Here is a 27772-nt window from a genome sequence, read left to right as displayed (position 1 = left end):
GGATCCCCTCAGGGCCAGTTGGTTGGGGGTGAGTGATCATGACCAGGCCAGGTCAGGACATTTCTACCAGATGCCAGCTCTCCCTCAGGAGACAACTGATGCTTCTCACTTTAGCACTGCTGTTAGATACTCAGAATTGCTCTCTGTAAACTTGCTGCAACATAAATGTGTTCCACAGAGCCGGTCACTGAGAAGCAGGGTGTGTGGTGAACTACGTGTTTCTTTGAGCACTGTATTCACTAACTAAAACAGACTTCTGGATTTAAGCACTAAAGGACTTTGGGGATATCATGCTGGACTGGCGTGAGCTGACATATATATTAAAAAAAAAAGTCGAGAAGACAAACTGAGCAACAGTAATGGAAAAGTACTGTGGTACTATGTGTGCTAATTTTTGAGAAAATGAAGGTCCAAAGAAAAAGTAAAATGTATCAAACATTTGGGTGGGTATCAAACACTAAAACCAGCAATGAAAGGAAACAGTGGGTCTTGTAGCATTCCAGATCCCAGGTTATGACAAATTATTTGACACAAAGATCTGTGAAGTCATCTATTCTGTAAACTACGGCAGAGAAACAAGCAAGATAGAAACAAGCAAGATATCCACATGCTAATGGGAAAACACTATGAACTGGGGACCAGAAACTTTAACATCTCCTCTGAAAAACTTCTAATTCCTCATAAACAGGTGGAAATCTTGAGAGAAACTTGTACCTAGGGATCCAAAGAGAGGTCAAAGATGATTAATGGGACGGGATCCACGACTAGACAACAGAGGACCAGGTGGGGAAACAACCACGCAGCGAAAGCAGCACCTTGACCGGACTGAGGCTGTTCCACAGAAAACCAACATCAGTGGCATGACTACATTCTTCGGGAAGGCTAAAATACGCGTTATCCATGAGCAAAACGCACCCTGACACGCTTTTGTCTGGACGCAGCAGGCAGCCGGAGGAGCGCCAGCAGCACCAGCGCGGCCGCCCAGCACCCGCGTAGCGCAGATCCCGCCGCGGCAGCACCGAGCGCGGGGAGGAGACCCGAGGGGCTCGGGAAGCTTCCCGGCCGGACGCGGGGAAGCGCTGACGCGCCTTCCAGGGGTCGGGAGGCGCCGGCGGCGATCGAGCGGCGAAGGCCCTGCGGAGCTGAGCGACATCGGGCCCGGGGGCGCCCTCAGAGCGGCCCCCGACCCCGCGGCCGGCAGGGGGCGTAGAGGGAGGGTGAGGGGTGTGCCATCGATGGGGGCGGCCGCTCTGCGCTCGGCTGCTCCGCCCTGCCGCTCGGCTCTGGATTAGCGCAACTGGCGACGTGGGACGGCCCGGCTCGGCCCCGCGCCCGCCGCCGGCACGGGGAGCGGCACCGGGAGCGGCACCGGGCAGGCCGCCGACAAGACGAGGAGCCTGAGGGCGGCGGCACTCTGGTGCTGCAGTCCCGCCAGCGCGACGCGGTGAGGGGCGGCGGCGCTGGGAGCGCCCCGGCAGGCGGCGATGGCGCTGCGGGCGCGGGCGCTGTACGACTTCAGGTCGGAGAACCCCGGTGAGATCTCGCTGCGGGAGCATGAGGTGCTGAGCCTGTGCAGCGAGCAGGACATCGAGGGGTGGCTGGAGGGCATCAACAGCCGCGGGGACCGCGGGCTCTTCCCGGCTTCTTACGTGCAGGTGATCCGCGCCCCCGCCGCCGAGCCGCCGCCGCCCGCCCGCTACGCAAACGTCCCCGTCGGCGGATTCGAGCCGCTGCCGCCCCCCGCCGCCTTCAAACCGGCGGCGCAGCAGCCTCCGGCCGAGCCCTTCCCGCCGCCCCCCGCCGGGTATCCCTTCCCGCCCTACGGCGGCTCCTACCAGCCCAGCCAGGGCAGCGATGACGACTGGGACGACGACTGGGACGACAGCTCCACGGTGGCCGACGAGCCGGGCGCCCTGGGCAGCTCCTATCCCGACTACGAGGCGGCGGGCGGCGGCGCCCCGGGTCGGTACCGCCTGTCCACCCGCTCCGAGCCGTCCCTGGGGCCCCGCGGCGCGGGACACCCACCGGGGCACCCGCACCCGCCCGGCGGCAGTGGCGCCGCCAAGAGTTCGGCCACTGTGAGCCGCAATCTCAATCGCTTCTCCACCTTCGTCAAGTCCGGTGGAGAGGCCTTCGTGCTAGGCGAGGCGTCGGGCTTCGTGAAGGACGGGGACAAGCTGTGCGTGGTGCTGGGCTCCAGGGGCCCCGAGTGGCAAGAGAACCCTTACCCCTTCCAGTGCTCCATCGAGGACCCCACCAAACAGACCAAATTCAAGGGCATGAAAAGTTACATTGCCTACAAGCTGGTGCCCAGCCATACTGGGCAGCAGGTGCACCGCCGCTACAAGCACTTTGACTGGCTCTATGGGCGCCTGGCTGAGAAGTTTCCTGTCATCTCCGTGCCCCACTTGCCAGAGAAGCAAGCCACTGGCCGCTTTGAGGAGGACTTCATCTCCAAACGTCGCAAAGGCTTGGCCTGGTGGATGGACCACATGTGCAGCCACCCCGTGCTGGCTCAGTGTGATGCCTTCCAGCACTTCCTCACCTGTCCCAGCACGGATGAGAAGGCCTGGAAACAGGGCAAGCGCAAGGCTGAGAAGGATGAGATGGTGGGTGCCAACTTTTTTCTGACCATCAGTGTCCCCACAGGCCCTGGGGCCAGCCTGGACTTGCAGGAGGTGGAAAGCCAGGTGGATGGCTTCAAAGCCTTCACCAAGAAGATGGATGAGAGTGCCCTGCAACTTAATCACACAGCCAACGAGTTTGCCCGCAAACAAGTTACTGGTTTCAAGAAGGAATACCAGAAGGTGGGGCACTCCTTCAAGTGCCTCAGTCAGGCATTTGAGCTGGACCAGCAGGCCTTTTCAGCTGGCCTCAATCAAGCCATAGCTTTCACTGCAGAAGCCTATGATGCCATCGGGGACCTCTTTGCAGATCAGCCTCGTCAGGACCTAGATCCTGTGATGGATTTGTTAGCGCTGTATCAGGGGCACTTGGCCAATTTTCCAGACATCATCCATGTGCAGAAAGGTAAGACCCTTTAAGTTTTATGTATTAGTGGTATGTAGCCTGGTTGCTGATACAGGAACCAGGAGCTAAATTTGCCCTGTGTCTGGCTTGCTGGCCTTGTGTTCAATCTTCCTGTGTTTATTCAGGTAAGCTCTCCCTAGAACTACAGAAAATAAATCAGTGATGTTTTGTGCCAAAGGCCTAAACATAGTTAGGAGTTTTGCTGGTCAGAGGTTGCTGTGTTTCACCATGTATCTCTGAAAGCAACCATGTCTAACTAAACTGCCTATACATTAAAGATTATTTGGTTTGTTTTACAAACCATGGAAATCGAGTGGTATTGAAACATCTATTACTCTGGGGTATGTGAGGTATCTTAAATCTATAGTCTGTTAGGTAATGAAGTAATATGAGGATGCTGGTACTCCTCTGATTGACCACCCTGTTCAAGATGCAGGTGGAGGTGTGTGTTTTGCAGCATCAGTCTGATGAGGTGTTTAAGGCTGCTGGGGTATGGTTGTTCAGCTAAGCGTCTTGTGTTGTCTTTGAAAGTGTATTGGTCAGCTACAGTGCTCTTAGTTGGAGATGTTCAACCTTTGCCTTTATTGTCATGAACAGATGCTGCTCACCTGTTATCCTTTCAGCATCTTTCTAGCTGAAACACACTTTCCTGGTTCAGATTGCTAGTTGTAAGGTACTTTATGATCTGTCAGAAAGAAATTCAAAAATGAAAAAAAAATCTGCTGCACAACTTATGACACTTATTCAGATAAACAGAAGTTTGTAGTACTGTGTATGTGGAGATGGTGATGTTAAATTATTGATAGTCATACGTTCTTTACCATTGCAAGTAGGTAAGTCCACTGTTAATTCTTTTTTCTGTTATCTTCCATACCTGTAGTTTTCATCTTAAAGTCCAAGATGGTGTGGGCGTTTGAGCTGTAAAAGAGAAAAAGAAACATCACATATGCTCTGCAGAAATGGGTATCTGTAAGTTACCCAAGAAAATGTATGAGCTTTGTAGAAAATTATTAATTAGAAAGTTATTAATTATAAGTAGTTTTCTGCATCCAAAGTGATTTGTCACCCAGGGCAAATCAGTCTTTTTGTCCTTACATGACATTTCCATAGTTTTTGCATCTGGAAAAGTTTATTAAGTTTGGTAGAAAAACTTTGGTAAAGTTTTTTTTGAGAAAGCAAAAAGGCAGGTGTCCAGAGGTATGCATTGCATATGAGGAAGGAGAGTTGCTACAAAGTGCACGATTTGTTGTTTTTTAAGAAAACAAGCTTTTCAAAAAATTGCATGCATCAAACTCCCATTTCCATTCTGCTGTCAAATACCAAAAACTGTGAGTGGAAACTTAATTTTATTTTGAAGAAGAAGGGGAAGTGTGAAGGTTCACATTTGAGGAGTTGCTTTGCTAGCTGCTGTGGTATTGTGTTTTGATAACAGCTTTAAAATATTTTAGATTTGGAGAGATGAGTGGCCTTGGCAATGCCTCATGTTTTGGAGCAGAGCATGTTAAAGTGAGTTGTCATCTAATAGGATTATCTGTAAGCTTCTGGAAAAAATAAAGCGGTGGATATTTTTATTAGATGGAAAAATCCAGCAGACTGTATATGCTATTTAAATAATACATCTTCAAGCTTTAAGGTTATATGGAGGTCTTCACTGAAGTATTTTTCGAGACAAGCCTTTGAAGAGAGGATTGGGAATAATATGTGTTCTGAAACCATTCTTATTTCTTTTGTTGTTCTATTTGAATTTACACTTGCTGGTTAAGTTTACCTTGCTGAACTGCTGAAGGTTCATGTAAGTAACTAAAGCAGTGTGTGAGCATAAGGGATGTAGAACTGATTTTGGGCTAGAGCACTGTCCTGAAGCAGGACAGTGTCCTGGAGAAATGTCCAGCTCTCCAGAATGCAACTATTAATGCTCCAGCATCCCTGAGCTAGCTAGCACTGTGTTCACAATGTCATCCATGGTACATACTCAAAAGTATGGCAGAGGCTTGAGTGTCTCTTGAGTGTCCATGGTCATGACAGGAGCTGAGCTGTGTGGGTTGTGTGTTTGTTGTTGTTTCTGTTACATGACAGCAAACTAGAGGAAAACCAAGAGTCATGTTTTGCACTCTATATTTTACCTTAAGAGGTACTTTTAAAAAGGTACAGCTTTTCAATTCCAGTCTGTAAACTTCAGATGAAAATACAAACTGTTTGGTGTCCTTGCAATATAAAGGCTTTCTTTTAAATTTACTGTCTGGGACTGTTGCCAATTTTGGGAAATAATATTGTCTTTGTAGAGTATACAAATACCTGTTTGTATAGTCAACAACTATGAAACTGTGTTTGTGATAAGAAATAATCTGAAAAATAGAGCTGATATATCTTTCTTCAAGGGTTTTATTTTCTAGTGTACAAACTCATTAAGCAGTAAAATGACACCAAAGTGCCCTTATAAGCAGCAGATGCAGCAGCCTGACTCATACATTGAGTAAATAGCCATGCCTTTAAAATTGTGAACCCTGAAATTAGTAATAGTGCTCTTGTTTCTGCTTCATAATGCAAATAGGTATTTTTACTTTGGATAAAACCCAAGATCATATTGGACCTGAGAAGGATGGAAGAACAAAGGCAGCTGTACCAAAACACGGCTGTGTCTGTGCATAGAGCTGGAGGACCAAGAGTGTTAGAATGATCAACTCCCAGTCAACCCTCCCAGCTCAAGCTGGATCCTTGCAAATCTATGGGGCCTAATAGGACTAAGAATCCTCAAAGAGCAGGGTGATGTCATTACAAAACTCCTCTCAATTACTTTTGAGCAGTCTTGGAAATCGTGAAAGGTCCCAGCTGACTGGAAGTTGTCATATGTTGCCCATGTTCTCAAGAGGGGTGAGAAGGAGGACCCCTTCCACAGGGCTGTCAGTCTCACTTCAGTGCCTGGTAAAGTTATGGGAAAGATTATTCTGGGAGATGTTGTAAAACACCTGAAAGGTAATGCAGTCCTTGGTCACATCCAGCACAGCTTCATGAGAAGAAAGTCCTGCTTATAGGGTCTTTCTTTTATGACAAGGTTAAACCACACAGTTGATTAAGCGAAGCAAATTGATGTGATCTTTTTGTATTTCAGTAAAACTTTCATCGCTAGCTCTCTGTATCCTTCTGGACAAAATGCCCAGCTCACAGCTGGACAAACACATCCTGGGATGGGTGAGAACTGGCTCATGGGTCAGGCACAAAGGGTTACAGTGGATGGGGTGGTATCAGACTGGACACCTGTCAGTAGGGAGTTCCACAGGGCTCCATCCTCAGCCCTCTGCTTTCACATCTTCACACATGACTTGGACTCAGGACGGGAAGGGACACTAAGCAAGTTCCGAGATGATACAAATCTGAGAGGAACTGCTGACTTCAAAGGGAGGGAGGCCCTGCAGAGAGACCCCAACAGATGATGGGCAATCACCGGCTATATGAAGTCCACAGGGGCTGGTGCCAAATTCTGCACCGGGATGGGGCAGCCCTGGCTGTACAGACAGACTGGGGAATGAGAGGCTGGAGAGCAGTGCCATGGAAAGGGCCCTGGGGTTCTGGGGTTCAAGTTGAACATGAGCCAGCAGTGCCCTGGCAGCCAGGAGGGCCAAGTGTGTCCTGGGGGCATCAGGGACAGCATCACCAGCTGGGCAAGGGAGGGGATTGTCCTGCTCTGCTCTGGGGCAGCTTCACCTCAACTGCTGGGGGCAGTTTTGGGTGCCACAATGTAAGACATTAAGCTACTTGAGAGAATCCAGAGGAGGGCCATGAGGATGCTGAAGGTTCTGGATAGGAAGCCATATGAGGAGCAGCTGAGGTCACCTGGTCTCTTCAGCCCAGGGGAGACTGAGGGGAGATGTTATTGCAGTTACAACTTCCTTGTGAGGTAAGAGGAGGGGCAGGCACTGATCTCTGCTCTGGTGACCAGTGACAGGACCCGAGGCAATGGACTGAAGCTGTGTAAGGAGAGGTTTAAGCTGGATATCAGGAAAAGCTTCTTCACAGACAGGTTTTGGGCACTAGAACAGGCTTCTGAGGGAAGTGGTCCAAGCACCAGGCCAGATAGATTTCAGGAAGCATTTGGACAATACCCTCAGGCACCTTGTATGACTCTTGGGATGTCCTGCGTAGGGCTAGGAGTTGAACTCAGTGATACCTGTGGGTTTCTTCCAACTTGGCATATTCTGTGATTCTGTAATTTTAACTGTCTTGTCCTGTTATGCTTTTGCTGTACTCCAATTAGCTGAAGAGCTGCTGAATGTGATTTCTAAGTGTGTTTTGTGCGATGGACTGAGAACTCTGCATGTCTGAGGTTTTATTTAAAAACTTTCTGCAACTTATGCAAAAAGAGCCACAGAGGTAAATGTTTCCCTCTGTGTGGGCTTTGTCTTTTTCTCTAGAATTATGAACCAAATCCGTGTAAGCCTTACTGTTGCTTTGTCTGCATCTTACTAGAAAAATGTGTTAACTCTTGTGCTTTTAATTGTTTTGGGATTCAGGTCTTTCTGCTTTCTGTGCTGAGGACATCATATGTGATCTGACTTGTGTAATTTGTGCCTTGATATTTTATGAAGTGGCAATATCTTCAACAGGAGTTTTTACAAGATGCCTTTTCTTTCATCTTGAGGTCTTAGTGTTTAAGGAATTTTCTGCAGGAAAGGAAGAGTTAAAAGTTCCTGCCAAACTAGAGACAGAGGAAGTATTTGAACATTTCTGTACCACATGCCAGTCAAAGATCAACAGGTCAATGTTTTGAGAACTTTGTTGGTTTCATATACACCAGGTCCAAGTGTGATTATGTACAGATGATTTACGGGATATACAGTCCAGGTGTGATGATTGATTTGATTGAGTCCTACAGCAAAGAATGTGCCCATTTGGAAACCCCACGTTTCCTCCGGGAAATACTTGTTATGCCACTGAGGCTGGCATAGAACATATCAGTACCAAGGCATACATCCCTTACAACAGCTTGTTGCTCTATAGTTTTTGTTTGGAAAACTAAGTGATTAGGGAAAATAATGGTGTATGGATAGAGTAGACAATGGCAGAATGGTGTCTCAAGCTTTTAAACACCCAAATACTTTCATGAATCTGAGGTAGATAACCTACCTCAACCCCTTGTAGGTAAATGTTTCTAATGCACTTGCATGAAAATGTTCTTGGACATGTACGTGGGTTTTTGGAAAGGAAGGTACATATTAGACAGATACACTTGTTATAGTGTATATATACAGATACACAGGTTTTTATAGCCTCCAGCAAAACATTTGCAGAAGAGGGATATTAAGTTCCAGAGGCTCAAAAAACTAAGCTGCATTTTTGTAATTTTCTGATGCAGAACTGGCGTATCTTTCAAGAAATACTGGTTCAGTTTTTTTAATTTTGAGAACAAAGCAGCTTCCCATCTGTAATGGATGATACCTTTTATGCATTTAAGATCTACTTAGGGAAATTCCCTAGGCATTCTTGGTAAAATAAATTTCTATGTATTAATTGCTAAAGTGTCACTCAACTTGATGCAATCTTCCTACTTCTGTAATCTTCAACACAAGTTCTCATTGCAGGCTCATGCAAGTTCAGGTTCAGAAAATTCATGCACTTGTGGGAATTGGAGACAACATATGCTAGTATCCTAGCTCCTAGTCTGGCTCTCTTGTCTTCGTATTTGTTTAGTGAGAGTAGAGAAGTTGGAGGAGTTTCAGATTTCTTGAAGTTTTGCTTTAGGAATTACTATAATTGGCTTTTTGTGATTCCTGAAAGTGGAAGAAGTACAGATTAACGCGCTGTTTCATCTCTGCTTTCCAGATTTCTTCTCTCTTAATGTTACAATGTTAATGTTTGACAAACTTTTGGTTATGGTTTTTACAAAAGATATCTGTAAAAGTGGTCTAAACATTTCCTGAAATATAGGAAATTCTATTTCCTTTGCATGCCAGGATTTAAGAGAATTATTTTTAAAAATACCTGAATGACTTATTGTTTCTTGGTCATGGTTTGTGAAAAGTAAAATACAGCAAATGATCTGATTCACCTGAAGCAAACTTAATTCTAGACATAAGTTTTAAAGAGTGCACTTGCTGTGTTTTTAGAATATCTTACAAAACTGTAGGTGACAAAATCTATCCAGGCAGAAATACATCGAATTTTAAAGCGTCAGAAAACCTAAACACCACTGAAACCTGGAACTCTCTAACATTTTCACCTTCCTTTTCCCTCTTTCCCACTGGGAGAAGTGGCATTTGAATTAATTAATAAATCAAACTGGTTAATATTGACACCTAAAACTTTATATCACAGTATAAAAGCAGTGCTTTTCTCTCATGCTTACTTCCTAAGCTCTTTGATTTGTTGTGCAGACATGGTTTTTGTCATCACTGTTTTTCCTTTTATCCACTTTATGGGTTTTTTTTTGTTGTCTGTCCCTCAGATGCATACACTTTGCATGGGCTTCAATTCAGGCAGCTGCTGGGTAAGAGCTAGGCATGTAATCCTAGCCCGATGACCCTTTTCAGCAGTAAAAAGAGATGGGTACTTCATTTGTGTAAGAGCTTTGGTGAGAAAGGATGTACTGCTCCTGGATGACTTCTCTTTTCTGCCATGTCAGCCTCCCCATAGCTGTTACAGTGATGATGTAACAGTGTCTGCTTGCTGCTGCATTACCCAATACTGTCTTGCAATATTTGAAGGTGTCTTTTGAGAGACATATGAAGAATCTATATAGTGGGATGGTTCTCCTGAAGCTCTGGGTGCTCCTAGTCTAGCTGATAGGGCTTCCATCCAAACACAGAAGACAGGAAATGGTAGACTGAAAATAGAAAGAAGCTCCTTGAGCTCTTCCAATTCTCTTTTAGCACATTATCAGAAATAAACAAGCTGACTGACTTTTTCAGTTTGTAAGTCACCTTTGAAACAAGGACATGATTCAGCCTTTCCAGCGTCTTTCCATGACTTCATTGTTAGACTTTGTTTGAGCAGCTAAAATGCCAAGTCAGTAAGTGCAGACTGTATAAACTTAAGCAGTTGGCACCTTATGCATTTTAAATTGCCTGGTTCAAATTGCACAGAATTTGAAAATTTTAATTGAAAAAAATAGAAAATTACATTTGGCTGAGTCCCCAGATATGAGCCTTATCAGCAGACTAGAGCAAACAAATGACATGTGCTTTCTTATACAGTCTTGTTTGTATCTTTCATGAAAGCCATGAGGACTTAAATAAAATGGAAAAAAAAAAAATCCAAACCACCTACTAACATCAAAAAATCTGTTCAGTTCTTGCCAGTGACTTTGGGTTGTTATTGCAGCAGAACAGAAAGAAGTGTAATTTTTCTTTGGCCCTTGTTTTAATAGGAACACATCATGGGTGGACAATCTCTGTTGAACCATAATGAACTAAGCTACCCTTTTTATGCTTACATGCAGGTCATTCATTAACAATATGAGAAGCAGGTTCATCCTGTGATTCAGTTTACATTGCCTTGTTGTCCCATGGTAGAAAGCAACTTACTATTCTAACTTTCTTTAGAATTTTTATGATTTTGAATCTTTATATGCTAGCAGTATGCTAAAGAAGCTTTTCTTATAAATAATGTGAGTGTACCGTTATATTATAATTTTCATGTGTTCTGCTTTTGTGTTATATAACATATTTTAGTTGGTTGCATTAATGATGGCTTACCTTGAATATTTTTTTCTGCAACAGGAATTCTACTTCTTTTTGTTCTTACAAAGAAACTACAGCATTCAGAAATCTAAGGGCAATTAAAGGATACTAGGATAAAGTAAATCAGTATCTGGATTTCATTTTTATCTTGACTCCTTTAATATGAATTTATGTTAAACAGGCTATACATGTTTTATTTGCTCATCTTACGACAGTAGTGGAACTAAGCAGGTTATAATGGACAAGCAAACACCATAAATTGTATTCTTTGTTTCCCTTTTAGCCTGAACAGAAAACAACATCCAAAAGCAGCTGTTTCACTGTACCCCAATAAAGCAGTGATGTAAGAGTCAGTGGAACTTGCATTTATTTACTTCTCTCAGTATTAGTGTATGGACATTGATACACAGTGTTACCCGTCTTCCCCTGTCCATCCACATCCCATGAATGTTACAAAAATTCTGAAAGAAGTCAGCATTTAATGAAATAGTGCTTACGTCCATTTTGAGGAGGAGGAGGAGGAGACATTTCTTCTCATTTATTGTTAACCTTTTCTAACTGAAAATTAATTTCTTTGATCCATGGACAGCATCATTTCTGATGGCTGTTATCTTGAAGTCAGCAGTATGAACAGGGCATTTACCAAAGCTGTTAAAAGTCTGTAGTATCTTTTTAACATAGAATGCTTCTTCCTAGCATCCTTATTGGGAAAAATTAGTGTAGAAAACCTGTGACAACCAAACTGTAATAGATTTCTGGAAAATTCCAATTCTGGAAAAGCTGAGTTCTGTATTAAAAAGGTTGTTTGATGCCCCAGTTAGATGTAAACTAATGAGAAGTACTAAAAATGACTGAAAGGTTTCATCTTGGTACTTCTGCAAATGCCATTTACTTAAATTTTCAAGTGTGGTCCTGAAAAACATGACTAACTTTCTAATGGGCAATTGTACTGTGTTTCTGGTGACCAGCCTAGTTTATGTTTTACTCTTTTCTGTCCCCCTAGACTGCACTGCCAGCTGAAACCACACCAAAGAAAAACTCTGTTAAATGGTACATGTGAGTGCCAAAAAGTACAGAGTGCCTTAGAACTGGGCAAACCCAGCATTAGTTGCATTTGCCTCTCAGGGTGTGATGCAAAATATTATATTTGTGATAACAGAGCGCTGTACACATAGTTTAACAGGATTTTACAGTCAAATGATTCCTAGTGGGTCTCCTTTCAGACATCACTGTGCTTGTAAAGTCAAAACTATTCACAAACACAGTTTAAAATATGCTTTAGTGTCTAAAATAAGGTCATTTGTTTGCTTAGAAGACTGCTAGTGTGCAATACATTACGAGATAAAAGTTTTAAAGTCTCTGCATTCAAGATGCTGACAGATGTATGCTCAATGAATCTAATCAGATCTTAATCATCATATTATTTAAAACTTTTAAAAATATTAGTTAGACATTAGTTAAATTATCAGTAACCCTGGTAGTTTTGAAAAAAATATATTTTTACACTGTGCACTCTAGCATCATTGTTAATTTGGTTTGTGTTAATTAAATTAATTTATAAGTTAAGACAATCAGATGAGGTTACAGCTAATTAACATTGAAATATCTAGCGAAGACTGTTTTGTGTGTGAGTGCTTGAGTTGTGTAGATTAAAAAGTGACTTCATTTTGAACTCTACTGAGGAAGTCTTCTGGTTTTAATTTCAGGCAAATTCCTATTATACTGCTTTCCATTATAAATCTTGGCTAGAAAATGTAAAGAATTTGCAGAATCTCAGTGTAGGCTTCTTTTGTTAATCAGCGCTCAGAGCATTCTTAAGAAAATAATCTGCCAGTGTAGCAAAATCTCTGTTCTGTTACAAACTATTTCACTTTCAATCGAGAGGGAGAAGTCTGAGGATTTTTTCAGAGTTGAATTTCACGCCATGTTATCTCATTGTCATGGTTTGAGCACAGCTGGAAATTAGGCACCATGCAACTGCTCGCTCAACCCCTTCCTCTCTCTCCCCCCACCCCAACCCCAGTGGAATGGGGAGGAAACTTGAAGTGTAAGTTGTATGTTAAGGTAAGAACAGTTTAATAATTGATACTAACGTAAAATGCAATAATAACAGTAAACAATAATAATAAAAAGGAAATGCAATAATAACAGTAAACAATAATAATAAAAAGGAAATGCACAAATGCACAATATAATTGCTCACCACCCACTGACCGATACCAGAGCCCCTTCCTGAACCCACATCTGCTGTGCTGCTGGGTAACTCCCCCCAGCTTATATCCTGGGCATTACTTTTGTGGTGTGGAATATTCATTTGGTCAGTTCCAATCACCTGCCCACCTGTATTCCCTCACAATTTTCCTTTGTGCACCTCCTCACTTGCAGAACATGAGACTGGGGGAGGAAAAAAGAGTCCTTGACTTGGAATAAACACACTTTAGCAAAAACGCAAACATCAGCATGTTATCAACACCATTCTCATTCTGAATCCAAAACACAGCACTGTAACAGTACAGAGAAGAAATTAACTCTACCCTAGCTGAAACCAGGACGCTAGTGGAAGCTTCTGCAGTTTCCCTTGTGTTGGAGCTAATGATTGTGTAACCCAGGGCTGACCTGGATCACATAGCTAAGCCATTGATAAAGCTAAGGCATCATCTCTCTCCCCAGGCCACTTGCATTCTTTTATTGGATTAGTCATTTGAGACATCTTGTAACAACATCTTTGCTAGATCTGGAGTAAGAGGGACAGCCATGTAGACCTACTTGCTCTGGCAGCACTCTGCAGGATTGGAAATAACATTTCCATGCATGTGAGCTACCCAGGGTTTGCTTTTTCAAATCTTTAAGCAAAGACCTGTAGTTTAATAATCCCATCTTTAAGGAGGGAAAAAGAAAATATTTCTAGTTATATTATCTGCTTTTACATCTTTTTATGAAAGCAGCATCATGAGTATGTTTTTTTTTCCTTTTCCATTAGAGATGGTTTCTTAGATTTCTTGTAATAAAAGTAATGCAAAGGGAGTTGTTTACTAGTTCAAAGCTCTCTCTTCATTAAGGTGCTATGAAGGACACATCATGCATCCTATTAGAGTATTTAATACGCTGGACACATGAATATTGTTTTACCTTCTAGTAAGTGGTGTGCTAAATGTTATTTTGTAGCTTGCTGATAGTAGAAAGATGAAATATTTATTGCATGGATAATTTTATTTGCCCAAGATTTCTGAGGTACAAGTGCTGAGCGATTCTAAAAGAAAGTGTTTGCTCTGTTTAAGTATAATTCATCACCAAAGTGAAAGAAATACTTTAATAGCTGCAATGATAAAGGCATTACAGTCATAGGATATAAAAAATTAACCTGCTGGGTCTTACAGTCTGGGTGAGTTTTTCAAGTTGGACTTAATGGATTCTTCTGACTGACTGTGAATTTCAGATCCCAGTTATCAACAAGTGCTTACTACTGCTTCAGGTGCTGTATTCAGCAGTGTTAAACTGATGCTTCTTTGTGTTTCATCCACATGCAGCATTACTGTACACAGTTAAATTGCTGCTGCTACAGCAATGTTCTGTTTGTAATTTTTAAGACTGGAGCAGGCTCTGCCATGAAACAGATGTCATTGTAGTAAACAGTGTGCAAATTGAGAGCAAAAAAAAAGGGTTCCTGCCCTGAAGAATTCTTTGTGTGGATTAGCAGCTTCAGACACAGCTGATGTTTCACTTCTGGCTGTTGCATGCAGCACTCAAGAGCTGATGTTTGGGTGTTTTGAAAAGAGGTAGAAAGGGGAACACAGTACATCATTAACAGGTATCGTTGCTTTTGGCTTCTGATTGCATGTGCTGGCAGTCACAGGGCCTGCCCTCCTAGGGAGATTAAGGAATTGAGTGAAAAGCAGTCTGGATTGCAGTCTGCAAGAGAGGAACCCCTGAACTTCTGCCTTCCAAATGCAGGCTGCATTTGGACTTGGAGACACATACACATCATCACGGAGTACACGAGTACTTCCTGTGTGGAGGGAGATTGAGTGTATGTAACCCATCCTTAGTTGATACTTCTCACAATCTCAAAACATTCTTACTGGAATGATGTGAAAATAGTTCGTTTGACCCAAACCTATGTGCTTTCAGGTTCAGGATATTTTTTTCCTGAATGTGTATGACTCTTCTACCTCATATCAATTTCATGTTTACATGAGTATCATAATGTCTCAATACAAGTATTTATTTCCTCGTAACTTCTCAGCACCCATTTAAGTTGCTATTACTACACTGTGTTTTATGGCTTGAAATTATTTTTTCCTGTTGATAACTCTACATTGTCCCTGTTTTCTTGGCTTCTAGCACAATATGCTAGCACAAATTTTGCTAGCACAAATGTCCCTTGTTAAGTGTGTTTATATCATCTTGTGTTGTCTAATCTCATATTTCAAAATAAGGACTGAAATCTGAGTCACTTTTATAAACTCGTAGCCACAGTGAACACCAGAGCCTGTTTACTTTAAGGCTTTGGGCAATGACAAACAGCATTCCTACAAGCTTTTCCCCACCTTTAAAAACAGGAATAGGCATTGCACAGTTTTTTGCATCATTTTTAATCCAGGCCCTCTTTGCATGTTTGGAAGCTAGTCCTGATTACTGGAAAGTGACTCCTGACAGAAGGTCTTTAAATGCATGAGCAAGATTGAACAGAATTTGTACATCTGGGTCTAAAAAAAGCTCAAGAATTTATTTTTATGTATTCCATCCCTCTGGGAACAGTGTGCTGGTGTATATTTATCCCAGGCATGTACTCTGCAGTAGGCTTCCTTGAGCATTGGGAGGTGGCTCCTAATGTTCCTTTTAACTAAAATACATTCTAGCCTTTTCTTGGACAGCTGTGATTCAGCCTTATTCTTTTTTTTTTTCTTTTTTTTTTTTTTAATACATCTTGCTTTTTTTGATTATCCAAACCAATACTAGATATTCACATAATTAAAATCAGAAACCAGGAGAAATTTCTGCATATGTACTTCTAGACCAGTGGGCCTTGCTCACCTCAGTGTCCCGTAAGGGTGGCAGCAGGAGCTGTGAGGTGCTGGATTAGGCGCTGAGTGTGATGGATCGACTAGTGAGCATGGAGCTGGAGGAGTTCATGGTGTGCAGCCTGGGATGCAGCAGGTCCCGGGTGGTGAGCTGGGAGTCTTTACAGGTTACCATCACTTAGTGGCGCATCTCTCCACAAGACTCTTCTCTTTAAGAGGGATGTACACAAGAGGTTGCTCTCCAGTCCCAAATTCCTCATCCTTCTGGTCACTGTAGGATGAATCATTGAACCTTCCACATAAGTAAATCTGTTCCAGCTCACATAGATTACAATACAAGAAGTTTAGAGTATGGAAAGGTGTTTGGAGAAAATTTGGGAGTTTTTTGTTACTTAAGATGCTTTCAAAGCCATGAAAACTAGCAACATTTTACTTGGATTTGCTAAACTAAGTCATGCAAACTTCAGTAGATACTGAACAGATTTAAAATGTCATTTTAAAACAAATAATTAATTTCTTCCTAGAGTAAAGCATGTGGGTTGGGTTTTTTTTTCCCTGTGTTTAGGGAGAATTCTTCGATTGTCCTAAAATAAGATAAAATTTCCCCACCATGTAGTTATTTGAAGATTAATTATATTACTAATAATTAAAAGCTTCATTTAAAGACATTTCAAAAATAACCCCAAGCAATATAAAAATATAGCTTTATACTTCCACATATGTATGTATGAGCTGTCATATAGTGCTGACATCTGCTTACAGTCTGTCCAGGTTTTAAAGGAAGTTCCACTACAGGACAAGTATGATCCATATGCATTAACAGAGGAGTGTTAATGATTGTACCATACTTTTCCCACTGGATTGCTTCACTAATTATAAATATTTTTCCTTTTATTTTTCTTTTTATTTTTTATTTTTAATAGCAAAAATTCGCATAGTGAATCTAGTCTGGAGGGCAGTCTTGTCTGGTAATATGCTTTTTATTGATGTAAAATAATCTGACGATCATACATACTCTGTAACTTAATTATGCTTTCAGCTGCTGGTGCTGTGAATTTCAGTATTTTTTTTTCCAGTTTGGTCATTTTAGAAATAACATCTAAGGCTGTTTCCCACATCACAGCTGAAGAGTTGTCATGTTTATTTAAAGCTACATCTGGCTTCCAGTAAGTCCCAAATTTCAGTTTTTCACAGCTGTGCATGGATTCCTGTCATGCCCGCAGAGCATAGAAAAATTTTTGCTAAGCCTAAATGTGTTTAAATAAGTGTTTTTTGTAGGAGAAGGGATTAAGTATTTTTCAGATTATACCCTCACAGCTTATTTATTCCTTAGATGACAACATACAGATCTTCTGGCACAGTGTCACTGCTGGCATGACTGCATGTAGAAAAGGATTTTCAGTGGTGTTTTTGGGGCCAGGCTGGAGATGATAAGGTCAATCAGCAAAAGCAGTCAGTGTCAAGCTCTTGGCCATCCCACTCTTATTCCATGGGAGCCAGGAAGGTGTGGAATACTGCCTCTTCCTCGAAGCCCCCAGAGACAGACACTGCCCTTGGCCTTCAGGCCAGCACACTGTAGTCACATGTCAGAGGTGCAATCTGAAAGGAGAGTTACATTACAAATATTTAAAGGAACAAGAATCTAGTGAGATGATAAAAGCTGTACTTTTTCTGATTTGGTTTAGTTATATGAATAAAATAAGTATGTAATAATTAAGACAAAGAAGTTGCTCTGTGGGTAATTGAGTTCAGCAATATGAAAGTTTTAAGATATATATTGGTATGTCTTGGATTTGCTTTGGGTAGGTCTGTTTTGGATGATACTTTCCTTTTGTAGGATGTGTGTGCCTTAATTAGGTATTTGGAGAGGCAAGATTGTCAGCTCTGTAACTCTGCTTTTCTACTACCTTTTACAACACTGCTTAAGCTTAAGGTCTACCTGGGCATCTGTGACTTTGAGTTAAGCTTTTAGATTCTCAGTTAATAATTAGTTTTGGAGTATCTCTGGTGTAAAAGCAAAAACTTGTATTGACAAGATTTTGTGTATTAAGATATGCTTTTGACATTTCAGCAGGATTAGGAAAAGGGATATTTCACATAGTCCAGTTCTTAACAAGGTTATTTTTTCTTGTATTTATGAAGGCTTAAGCTGATCTGACCAGTTTTCTTACCCTTTCAGTTGCTCTTCTACTGTTATAATGATTACTTATTCTCTGAAGGACACCATCTGATTTTTAAGATTATGAAATAGGATGTTTTAGTAACTTTTGCATGCTCAAGTCTGAAAAAAGTATTGAGTTTTATTTTTTACATAGGATCCACTGGTATGTGATTTTTCTTACACTAAAAAGCTTTTGTTTTATTCCTTTTCATTCACACATATGTATATGCACGCCTGTAAATACACTGAGAATAAGCCTTATGTAAATCCTTATTGTTATTAAGTCACTTGTTAAAGTTCAGTAGTTGAGTCTACATGGTCCTCACAGTTCAACTGTTTCATTTTGTTCTTTACACAGGAGCCCTTACCAAAGTAAAGGAGAGTAAGCGGCACGTGGAAGAGGGGAAGATGGAGCTCCAAAAAGCTGAGGGCATTCAAGAACGTTGTAACATTATTTCTTTTGCAACCCTTGCAGAAATTAATCATTTCCACAAAATTCGTGTGAGGGACTTTAAATCACAGATGCAGCATTTCTTGCAACAGCAAATACTCTTTTTTCAAAAAGTGACACAAAAGCTTGAAGAAGCTCTTCACAAGTATGACAGTGTTTAGTCTCTGATTTGTGGACTTTACTCAGCATGAATGTGACCCAGGCGGCAGAGCAAATGCTGCTGAAGAGCTGTTGCCAGTGGTAGATGGCGGTACAAGGATGGGTTTATGTTCACCTGGAACCCGGGTTTAATCTCTGAATATGTAGAAAGGAAACAGTTATAGGGCTATGTAGTAGAAACAGTACCATGCATTGTAACTAAGTTATACTGTGTATGCCTACACCATTGTAACTTTTTTGAAATAATGAGTATACTATTTGCCTTATTGCTTTTTGAAATACGGTATCTTAGTGCATACTTCATAGACCTCAAAGCCCTTTGGGTATTTAAAGAAGTTGGGTAGATAAAAGCCTGCTTCGATGCCTTTTTACTTTCCTAGATTTGGATTTCCTAAATTCAAACAATTCTGTTTACAGACTCCTACTAGAGCAGCTATGTGATTCTGTGCCTTTAGACTCTATTTTTCCTTTTCTAGTATGTCACATTTTTATGATTAAATGAATGAAGGGTTAATGCCTATGATGAGAACTGATGATGAAACCTCACACTGACTGGAAAAAAATCAGCTGCCATCCAGTTTGCATAGCAAGTACTTTCTTATGATAAATGTTGGCTCAAAAGGGAAAAGTTAAATTTATTCACACTTTCCCTGGAAATGGAGACTATGTGTTATATGTACTAGGATGTTAAACACATGTACAAAAAATCACCACTTAATTCCCTTTCTGAAATAAATAATACAGTGAGGGGTGGTTTTTGGGATTTTTTTGTATACAGCATTACTGTAAGTGGAAATTTGAAGAGCTAGTCTAATAAAAATTGCATATATCAAGGGGATATTAATGCAACCTATGTGGCTGCAACATATTTTTTAAGTTTCAAATTATTTGCTCTTTGTTCAGTTGCTGATTCAGTTTAACTTCAGACTTGCATCTGCATTGCCAGTTGTCTGAGATGAAACTCCACTGTGATTCATTAGTTTACTAAGTTAAAAGTTTTTGGGGATTTTCAGTAGTATAAATGATCTGAAGTCTAGGCTGAACTGACTTGGAAAACAGGTGGTATTTTTATGTTTGTAATGCTCAAGAATTAACAATTGTCTTAATTTTGTATAAATATTTTTGACAAGCAGGGTGCATTTATATATATGTAAACACTATCTTTTGAAGAGGTTATTTCCCTTTAATTAAGTCTGAAGGTATTTCTTACTTATTGGTTTCCTTCTTATAGGTCAGTATGAAAGACAGTTTTTGTTTATCCTATCTTTTTTCTCCTAAAAAAAATAACAAAGCTTTGTAAGGAAGCAAAATGTTTAATTTTTTTGTTTAATTAAATTAATCAAAAATAGCTTAAACAAGTGAAAGCCTGGAAAAGGAAGTTGAGCAACAGTTTCAGTTAAGTACAAATCATTCCTCACCTATGCAGCAGAAATGTGCAGTTCTTCCACATGATCATGTGAGTTTCTGTTTAACCCCACACCTCTGTTCTAGAGGAATAACATGTAAGAATGTAGTTTTGGTTCTAAGATTCATCCCCAAATGTTTGGAGATGGCTGTTTTGCACAAGCTGTGTTTGGTGGGGCTTCTAGTACATAACTAAAGCAGTAAAATACAGAATCATGAAGAGGGGAAAGCAAGTAATAATTTGTAAAAGAAAGGACAATCAGTGAGCAAAGACTCCATTTCCAGTCTTTTGAAACACTTCTGCAAACAAGATTGACCATAAAAGAAGGACCACAGTAATAGGGCTGACTTGCTCTTTACCTTCTTCATTGTGTCTCATTCTACATTCAAAACTCACCACTTCCCCAACAGCTCTTCCCAGAAGTTCTCCTGCTTTCCCATATGTCATTTAATTATGTGACAGAGGGATGAGCTATGTTGGAGCTGAGTTCCGTGGCTAATGTTTGCTTAAGCCAGATACTGTTTTAGTAAATGTCTTTGAAGTAATTAGATCAGACTGCAATCAAACTGATTTCACATGGAGGTATTAAGACCTGTTCAGGTATTGATCTTGGTTCAGTTGAAGTATTTTAGGAGGTTAGTATTAATGACATGTTCATGTCCGGGAGGAAATTAAGCTGTGATATGTATTCATATGACATTAATCAGACAGGTACAGTTTTCCCTAATAAACTGTCATGGCCTTCACCTTGCTTTCTCATTTGTGAATTTATTTGGGGACAGGAAGAGTGGGTGTAGTAATTGGTTAAATTGGATGCACCAGAAAATCTTGACTGGAATGCTGATGTAAATTGTTGCACAGAACAGAAAGGTTCAAGTCTACATCTCTGTTAGCATTTTCCTATTTTCCTCAGTCATTATACAGTTGAAGGTGAACTGGCTGGTGGGTGGAGCACAAGGAGTTACAGTAAAGGGTGTTGCATCAAGCTGGTGACTGGTCCACAGAGCTCAGTCAGTTCCACAGAGCTCCATCTTAGGCCCTGTCCACTTCACTGTCTTCATAAATCACTTGGACACTCAAAGGGGTAAGTTTGATGATGAGACTAAGTTGGGAGTGACTGTTAACTCCCTTAAAGGCAGAGAAGCCCCCCAGATGCCACAAATCTGAGGGATGGGCAATCATCAACCATATGAAGTTCCACAAGGGCTGGTGCCAAATTCTGCACCTGGGATGGGGCAGCCCTGGCTGTACAGACAGACTGGGGAATGAGAGGCTGGAGAGCAGTGCCATGGAAAGGGCCCTGGGGTTCTGGGGTTCAAGTTGAACATGAGCCAGCAGTGCCCTGGCAGCCAGGAGGGCCAAGTGTGTCCTGGGGGCATCGGGGACAGCATCACAAGCTGGGCAAGGGAGGGGATTGTCCTGCTCTGCTCTGCTCTGCTCTGCTCTGCTCTGCTCTGCTCTGCTCTGCGGCAGCCTCACCTCGAGTGCTGGGGGCAGTTCTGGGTGCCACAGTATAATGAACTTACTAACTTTTAGCATCCAAAGGAGGGTAAAAAAGATGGTGAAGGAGCTTGAGGGGAAGCCATATAAAGAGCAGCTGAGGTCACTTGGTCTGTTCAGCCTGGAGAAATGGAGATTGAGGGGAGACTTTGCTGTCTTCTTCAACATCCTCATGAGGGGAAGGGGAGGGGCAGACACTGATCTCATCTCTGTGTGACAGGACTCAAGGGAATGGCCTGAGGTTGTGTCAGGGAAGGTTTGGGTTGGATATTAGGAAAAAGTTCTTCACCCAAAGGGTGTTTGGGCACTGGAACAGGCTCCTGAGGGAAGTGGTCCAAGCACCAAGCCTGAGAGAGTTCAAGGGGAGTTTGGATAACGCTCTTGGGCATATGGTGTGACTCGGGGATTCCTGTTAGCAGCCAGTTTCCTCAGGGTCGGTAGTTGGACTTGATAATCCTGATAAGTGTCTTCCAGCTCAGCATATTCTAGGAGTTTATGATGCTGGGAGCCTGAACTCCATTAATGCTCACTGCACTATACAAGAGCTACAGTATTAATTGTATTTGGACCAGGTATGACACTGACCACTTAGGATTGACTGACTAATGAGTGGTGTGGTCTGGGATCCAACCACAAGTAATGTGAATGTGAAATGTGTAGGACTATGGAAGCACCAAAGGAAATACAACAATTTAAATGAATAAAAGTGAAAGAAAGCAAATTTGCTCTGTATCAAAAACACTTTTGTTTCATGTAATTCATGTAATTTGTTTTCTATGCATCACAGTTTTTGTGTTGATAAGTAGGAAGAATCTAGTATGCTTGTTGGGGTTTGATATCTGCAAGAAGATCCACTGAGGTATTGGTTTTTGTTAAAGTGTTGAGTCCTGTGAAAACTGGAATGAACCCATCAGAGTAATATATCCACAAAGAACCACCAGCAAGTGGAGTGTGAATAGTATTTCTACTCAAAATATAGGGTTTATAGGTAGAAATTAGCAGCATACTAAAATTACTAGATGTTTGATTCCTATCCCTTTCCTTTTGTGGTACTTGCAGAAGAGTTACCCCTATGATTTGTGCATGTTCTCTACATTCTTGCTACCTTCTTTCAGGGTCCAGTTGCATGGTATAATTCATTTATCTGTTGTAAGACCCAGCTTAAAGGGGCCATAAAACATGCAAGACAAGCACCAGGAAAACCTGGGGAAAAAAAAGCAAGAATATGTTGCAAATAAAATTGGCTTTGTTTTAAAACCTTTAATCAGCTGCCTGCACTGAAAATACCTACATTACTTGGTGTGAGACACAGGTATCTTTTTGATGAATTACAAGATCTGGTTGGCAGCGCCTGATTATTTTGCCAGACCTTTATCATCCCAGCTAGCCTCTTCCATGCTGGTTGTCTACTGCAACCTGAATTCTTCTGGGAAGCTTTGGTGAGAATTTTTCAACTATTTCTTAAAAGGAGTTAATAAAAAAAATTAAAAAGGGGAGTTTTTCTTTTTAAATTCAGTAAACAATTTGACTGGAAATCTTTAGATCTCTCATACTTTGGAGAAAGAACTTGACATTTGACAGACTCATTACCTTTTTCAACCTTAGATGTGCTTTCTGCACAGCCTGTGAAAATTTGTCCCATCTATTTGTCTATCTATTTCCAAGAAACTAAAGTTTCTCTGAGCTCTGCTGTGCTCAAGATATATTTTCTGTAACTCCCCTTTGCTTCAGGCAATTTTGATTCTAACCTTAGTCAGCTAGCTGCTGCTAAATGAGGCTTTGTCTGCAATTCTTTTTGCCCTTCATTCAGAGGGGGCTGAACCTCTCAGACCACAGGCTGAGCAAAAAAAAGCTGCCGATAGGTGCTGCCAGCTCTTTAGGCTTTGCCTTGGGAGAAGACGAGCAGCAGCTTGGAACACAAGTTTGATGTTGTGCCTGGCAGCTACAACAAGGTGGACATCAGAGATAGCTGAAGAGAAACAGGAAGGTAAGAAAATGGTGAGGAAAGAAAGCCCTGTGACTACGAAAGCCTGTTCCTACAGTGCCTAATTAATACCGTGGGCTTCCTAAGCATCCGAGGCCTTTTACTGTTTGTAAATAGCCATCATGAGCAGGCAGAAAATGGGTCACTTTAGTTCTGCTGGTGGTGAGGACAGCAACATCTCGTTTTCATCATTTTAAGTTATTTTCTTTGTTTGATGGTCTTGTGGGCAGTTGAAAACTGTTGAAGAGCTGTAGATTTCAGAGCTGAATGAGATGCCATAATTCAGGCACAGTCAGCACAGTGAGTGTCGATGTGGCCTCATGTGTTCTGTCATGTGCTTTTTTCTTGGGAAGAGGGCATGAATTTAGGAGATTGTGCACATAAAAACCTCTTGTATTAAGGAATACTATGATTAATAATTCAGTAAAAAAATAGAAAAATTAGAAAATATTTCAGAATTAAAGTTGCCTGTGGTAACTAGTATATCAAGACACCTCATGAGACATGGTCAAAGAACTTTTTGCACTGCTTCCCTGCCTGGTTAAGTGCACATATATAAAGCATTGTCCTAATCAGCTTAAGGTCTTTCAGGGAGATTGTTGTGCGGCTAATCCTTGTTTCTTTTGCAGCATCAGTTGTACTCTGCACAGTGAGAAAGACCAGCAGAGTGAAGATCAGGTACGGGTGGCTGTCAGCCTGCAGAATAGTGTCCAGAGAACTCGGCTCTGTCCCTGTGTCTATCCAGGCTCTATGCAATATAAGCCATGCAAGATAAATCATTCATATGCTCTCCATTTTGTGTAGGCTTGCTTTTAAACTCGGGATTTACGCTGAATAAAATGCTGGGAATTCACAGTTTTTACTGAAGGTTATGCACATTCTGCTTTGGATAAAGGAAATGCTTCAAAATGCAAAGGTGTCTGGAAAAAAATAATCAGGTATTCATTTCTTTAGTTAGACCAGCACAAATTGAATAATATTTGTAATCCTTTTGCAGCAAAAAAGGAATAGTATACCCAGATTACATTGTTGGAATATGGCAAATGTAAGTATAAACTCCTTGAAATTCGTTTTCAGATATTGATTTATTAAAAAACAAATCTCTCCTGAGAAAGTTAGTATTTAGCCTTCAGAATGAGGTGTGAGTATTATTTAGAAAATAAGGGATGGGGCCACATGTAGAGAAGCAAGGATTCTAATCGGGTACTCTTCATTCCATGAATGGAACAATAAAGGCCTTCTCAGATGAGTCATAGAGTGATCTTGTCACTGGAGCACATTTTGCATGTATATTCACAGGACAGCTGTATTAGCCACATGGGCTAACTTCTGGTATGTCCTTAGGCTTGAGAAGCTGCTTTGTAGTTCAGTAATTTCTCAATGTAACACAGTACAGTAGAGTATGGGTTATACATGGAAAAGTAAATTGTGTAATATATGTAAGTAATGTAATTTTGGTATACTTCAGACTCATGCAGTTGGCAGCAAAGCTCAGGCATGCCCTGAGTTAATTTAAATACAAATTACTTGTAGATACAGTAAAACTCTTAATTTTCTAAAGTTAAAAGGCATCTCCTGTACTGACACTGATAGACATGCCAATTGGCAACTCCTTTTAAAACGAAGACCCCACTTTGAAATCAATGGGATTTTTTTTGCTTGACTCCACTGGGAAGAATATCAGGCTCAGTGAGTTGAAATTACATCCCTCCATTAAACCAGAAGTGTTCAGCCCACAGTGTTCCCCTCCTGTGCTCATTTACAACTGAATCTAAAAACAGAATTTTGAAGTTGCCTGTCAAAAAGCTCTATCCTGCAATTTTAATCAAAACCGTCTCCTGTTTTGGGGAATATGACATTATTATTTGAAATGAAGAATGGTACTGCTTTTGGTTTTAAAAGATATTTCCAAGGAGCATGAAAATCTTCATAAAATCATGAATTTTGAATTTCATCTTTTCTTCCTTGAGCATTTTAACTGGCATTAACAACTACTTTTTCATGGAGAAAATAATGCTACACCAGAGGAATGTCACATAAATACATAAAAAATTGTAGAGCTAGGTGAGGCAGTACGAAGTTTTATTTGTAATGAGTTAAGATGACTGTATTTCTGTTACACCCCATGCTATTTTTTAAGGTCTTCTCTTTGGAAGAAAAAAGCGAGTCAGTTTTTTAATTAAAAATGAAGATGGGGAAATGTTTTAAGAGTATCCTCCCTTCAGTTTTTAGTCACTAGCCCTCAGGTAAAAGTTGCCAGAAATATTTAGCTCTTTTGCTGTCCTTGAGGGGCACTTGGCTGGCGCCATCCCACAGGAGGCTGCCATACCCATCACCTCCACCCCAGCTTCCTAAGGTGACTGGGGAAAGAGCCACAAACAGCAGTTCCGTTTCTCAGGCAATTTCTGGTTGCAAGCACGTGAACAGTGTTGTGAAACAGCACTTGCAAAATGATAGTTGCCAGAGTCCCCCAGTGCCATCCTGGCAGAGTGCTGCCACATTCAGTATTTTTCATTTTGCTTTGCTTAGAGAAATATTGCAGGCAAGAAGGTGCTGCTGATTCATCTGCTGTGTCAAATCTATCAGTGCTTATCTACCAAGGGTAGATTTCATTTCATATAATTGTAAGAAATATAGAAAGAGTTTTACAGAACTTTAGAAAGTCTTAGGAATACCTTGCTTGCTCACATCGTTGTACAGGATCTGTGAAGCAAGCTTATCAGGGGAAAGGTCCCTGCTGCAGAGTGTGGTACCAGGTCTGCCATGGGTAGCTGCTGTGTAGAAAGAGTCTATCCACTAGATTCATGCAAACCAGACTGAATGTGCTGCTGAAGAATTACTAGCTGGTAAGAAAAACATGCCTTCTCAAGTTTAATTACCCGCTCTGGCAGAGTCTTTAATTTCAAACATGTAGTCCATGCAGTTTCTTTTCCTTGCTTCTGTTTCTGTGGGAGTCACTTTGGATAAGCATAGGCAGTTGCTCTCAGACAGCTCAAATTGTTCCATAAGCAACATCTATTCAGAAGCTGTAGCTGAAAGGCAGCTGTATCTCTGCTTTAGGGTAAATAGTGTGGCAAGATGGCCTTAAGCTCTGCTTTGAGTGACATGAATGTCAGATGTAAAAATGAACTTGTGATGACACACGTTAAACCCTGTGTAAGAATGTGGCCAGTGCATCATTCTGTGGTGCTGAGCAGCTCCATGGTGAGCTTGTCCTATTCTGCCCGTCTTTCCCCCCAGCTGGTTGTCAGCTGCAGCACTTCAGTCTCTCAGTGTCTCAAACAGGTACATGTCTGGGCTCTGCTGTCCATACCCCCACACCACATGCAGTGACAAGGATGTGTGTCTCAGTTCAAGAACCGGTTGCTCATGCTTTGTACCACAGTTAAGGAGCATATTTGGTTGAAGTTGAGCAATATGAATCCCCGTGCCTGGGAGAGGAGAGGAAAGAATTTTAACTGCTCACAGTAGTAACCAGATAAAGGGCAGACTCTGCACCTTGCAACATTGCTCAGTGTATCAGTAGGGTAAGGAAAGCCTGTCTGGAACTTGTTATGGCAGGAAGATGAGAAGGAAGGGGGAAGTAATTATCTCTTTTCTCATAGGCCAAGTGCAGACTGAGGAGGTGTTTGTCGATAACCAAAGAGAGAAGCTGAAGGATGCTGCAGGTTTCCTTTTGGATCATTCTGAATCGTGAATGCCCAATGGGTGAAGTATCCTACAGAGCTGGCTATTTACTCTTTAGACTCATTACTGCTTGGTCTAAAATACAGGAGCAGCCCCTCCAGGAGGAACCTCTGCCAGTAAATGCTCAAAGGGCTTCAAGGTCATCTCACAACCTCCTTTGCATTCTTCTGCACTTAGAGACAGAAAGGAAAGGATGAGTTTTGGCTCACACTTATCACAGATAACACAGAGACATATATTCCTGAATCTCTGAGGCCAAAGGAGCTGGGGTTCCCTTGCACATGGATGAAACAATTTCAGTGCTATCCAGGACATTGTGCAGGAGGCAGTGACATTCACACTGGCGTCAGTGAGGGCTCAGCATTACTTTGCTCCTTAGCAGGACACACTGTAGGTGCCCACCTCCCAAAGAGTACTTGGGGATGTTAATCTGTAAAAGGCTTTAAAAACTTCCATCTGAAACTGTACATGAAGAATATAATCTCTCAATGGGCTGTGTGCTCATGACCCCAGTGCTCATTTCATCCACTGACTATTTCTTTATGTTCTTTTGCTTCTCATCCTGGGAAATGTGTATGCAAATTTTTCAGGGAGTCAAGTCACCCAATGCAGAGATCCTCCCCATGAGCAAGGCACCTTTAGCTTTGACTACAGGACCTGCGTTCCTTATGGGAACTGTTCCTTAAACAGTTATCTGCTTG

At 41.5% G+C, this 27772-nt stretch overlaps 2 protein-coding genes across 2 annotated transcripts in view; one reads left to right on the top strand and one right to left on the bottom strand.

The window, feature by feature from the left end:
* ARL15 (ARF like GTPase 15) overlaps positions 1–2024 on the bottom strand; it is a 284774-nt gene extending 282750 nt beyond the window's left edge. Inside the window, exon 1 of the mRNA XM_086866969.1 lies at positions 1836–2024. The gene's annotated coding sequence lies outside the window, so the exon portion shown is untranslated. The remainder of the gene's footprint in view (positions 1–1835) is intronic.
* On the top strand, positions 1307–20646 carry SNX18 (sorting nexin 18). The gene is made up of 2 exons (XM_023944513.2): positions 1307–3030; positions 18244–20646. The coding sequence occupies exons 1-2, from the start codon at positions 1485–1487 to the stop codon at positions 18495–18497; spliced, it is 1800 nt and encodes a 599-aa protein (XP_023800281.2). The 5' UTR covers positions 1307–1484; the 3' UTR covers positions 18498–20646.
* The last annotated feature ends 7126 nt before the right edge of the window (positions 20647–27772 follow it).

The sequence above is a fragment of the Cyanistes caeruleus genome, chromosome Z (genome assembly GCF_971803275.1).
Source record: "Cyanistes caeruleus chromosome Z, bCyaCae1.hap1.1, whole genome shotgun sequence".
NCBI classification, from domain to species: Eukaryota; Metazoa; Chordata; class Aves; order Passeriformes; family Paridae; genus Cyanistes; species Cyanistes caeruleus.
The sequence above is the reverse complement of the archived record's forward strand: the minus strand, read 5'-3'. Positions and strand labels throughout refer to the sequence as shown.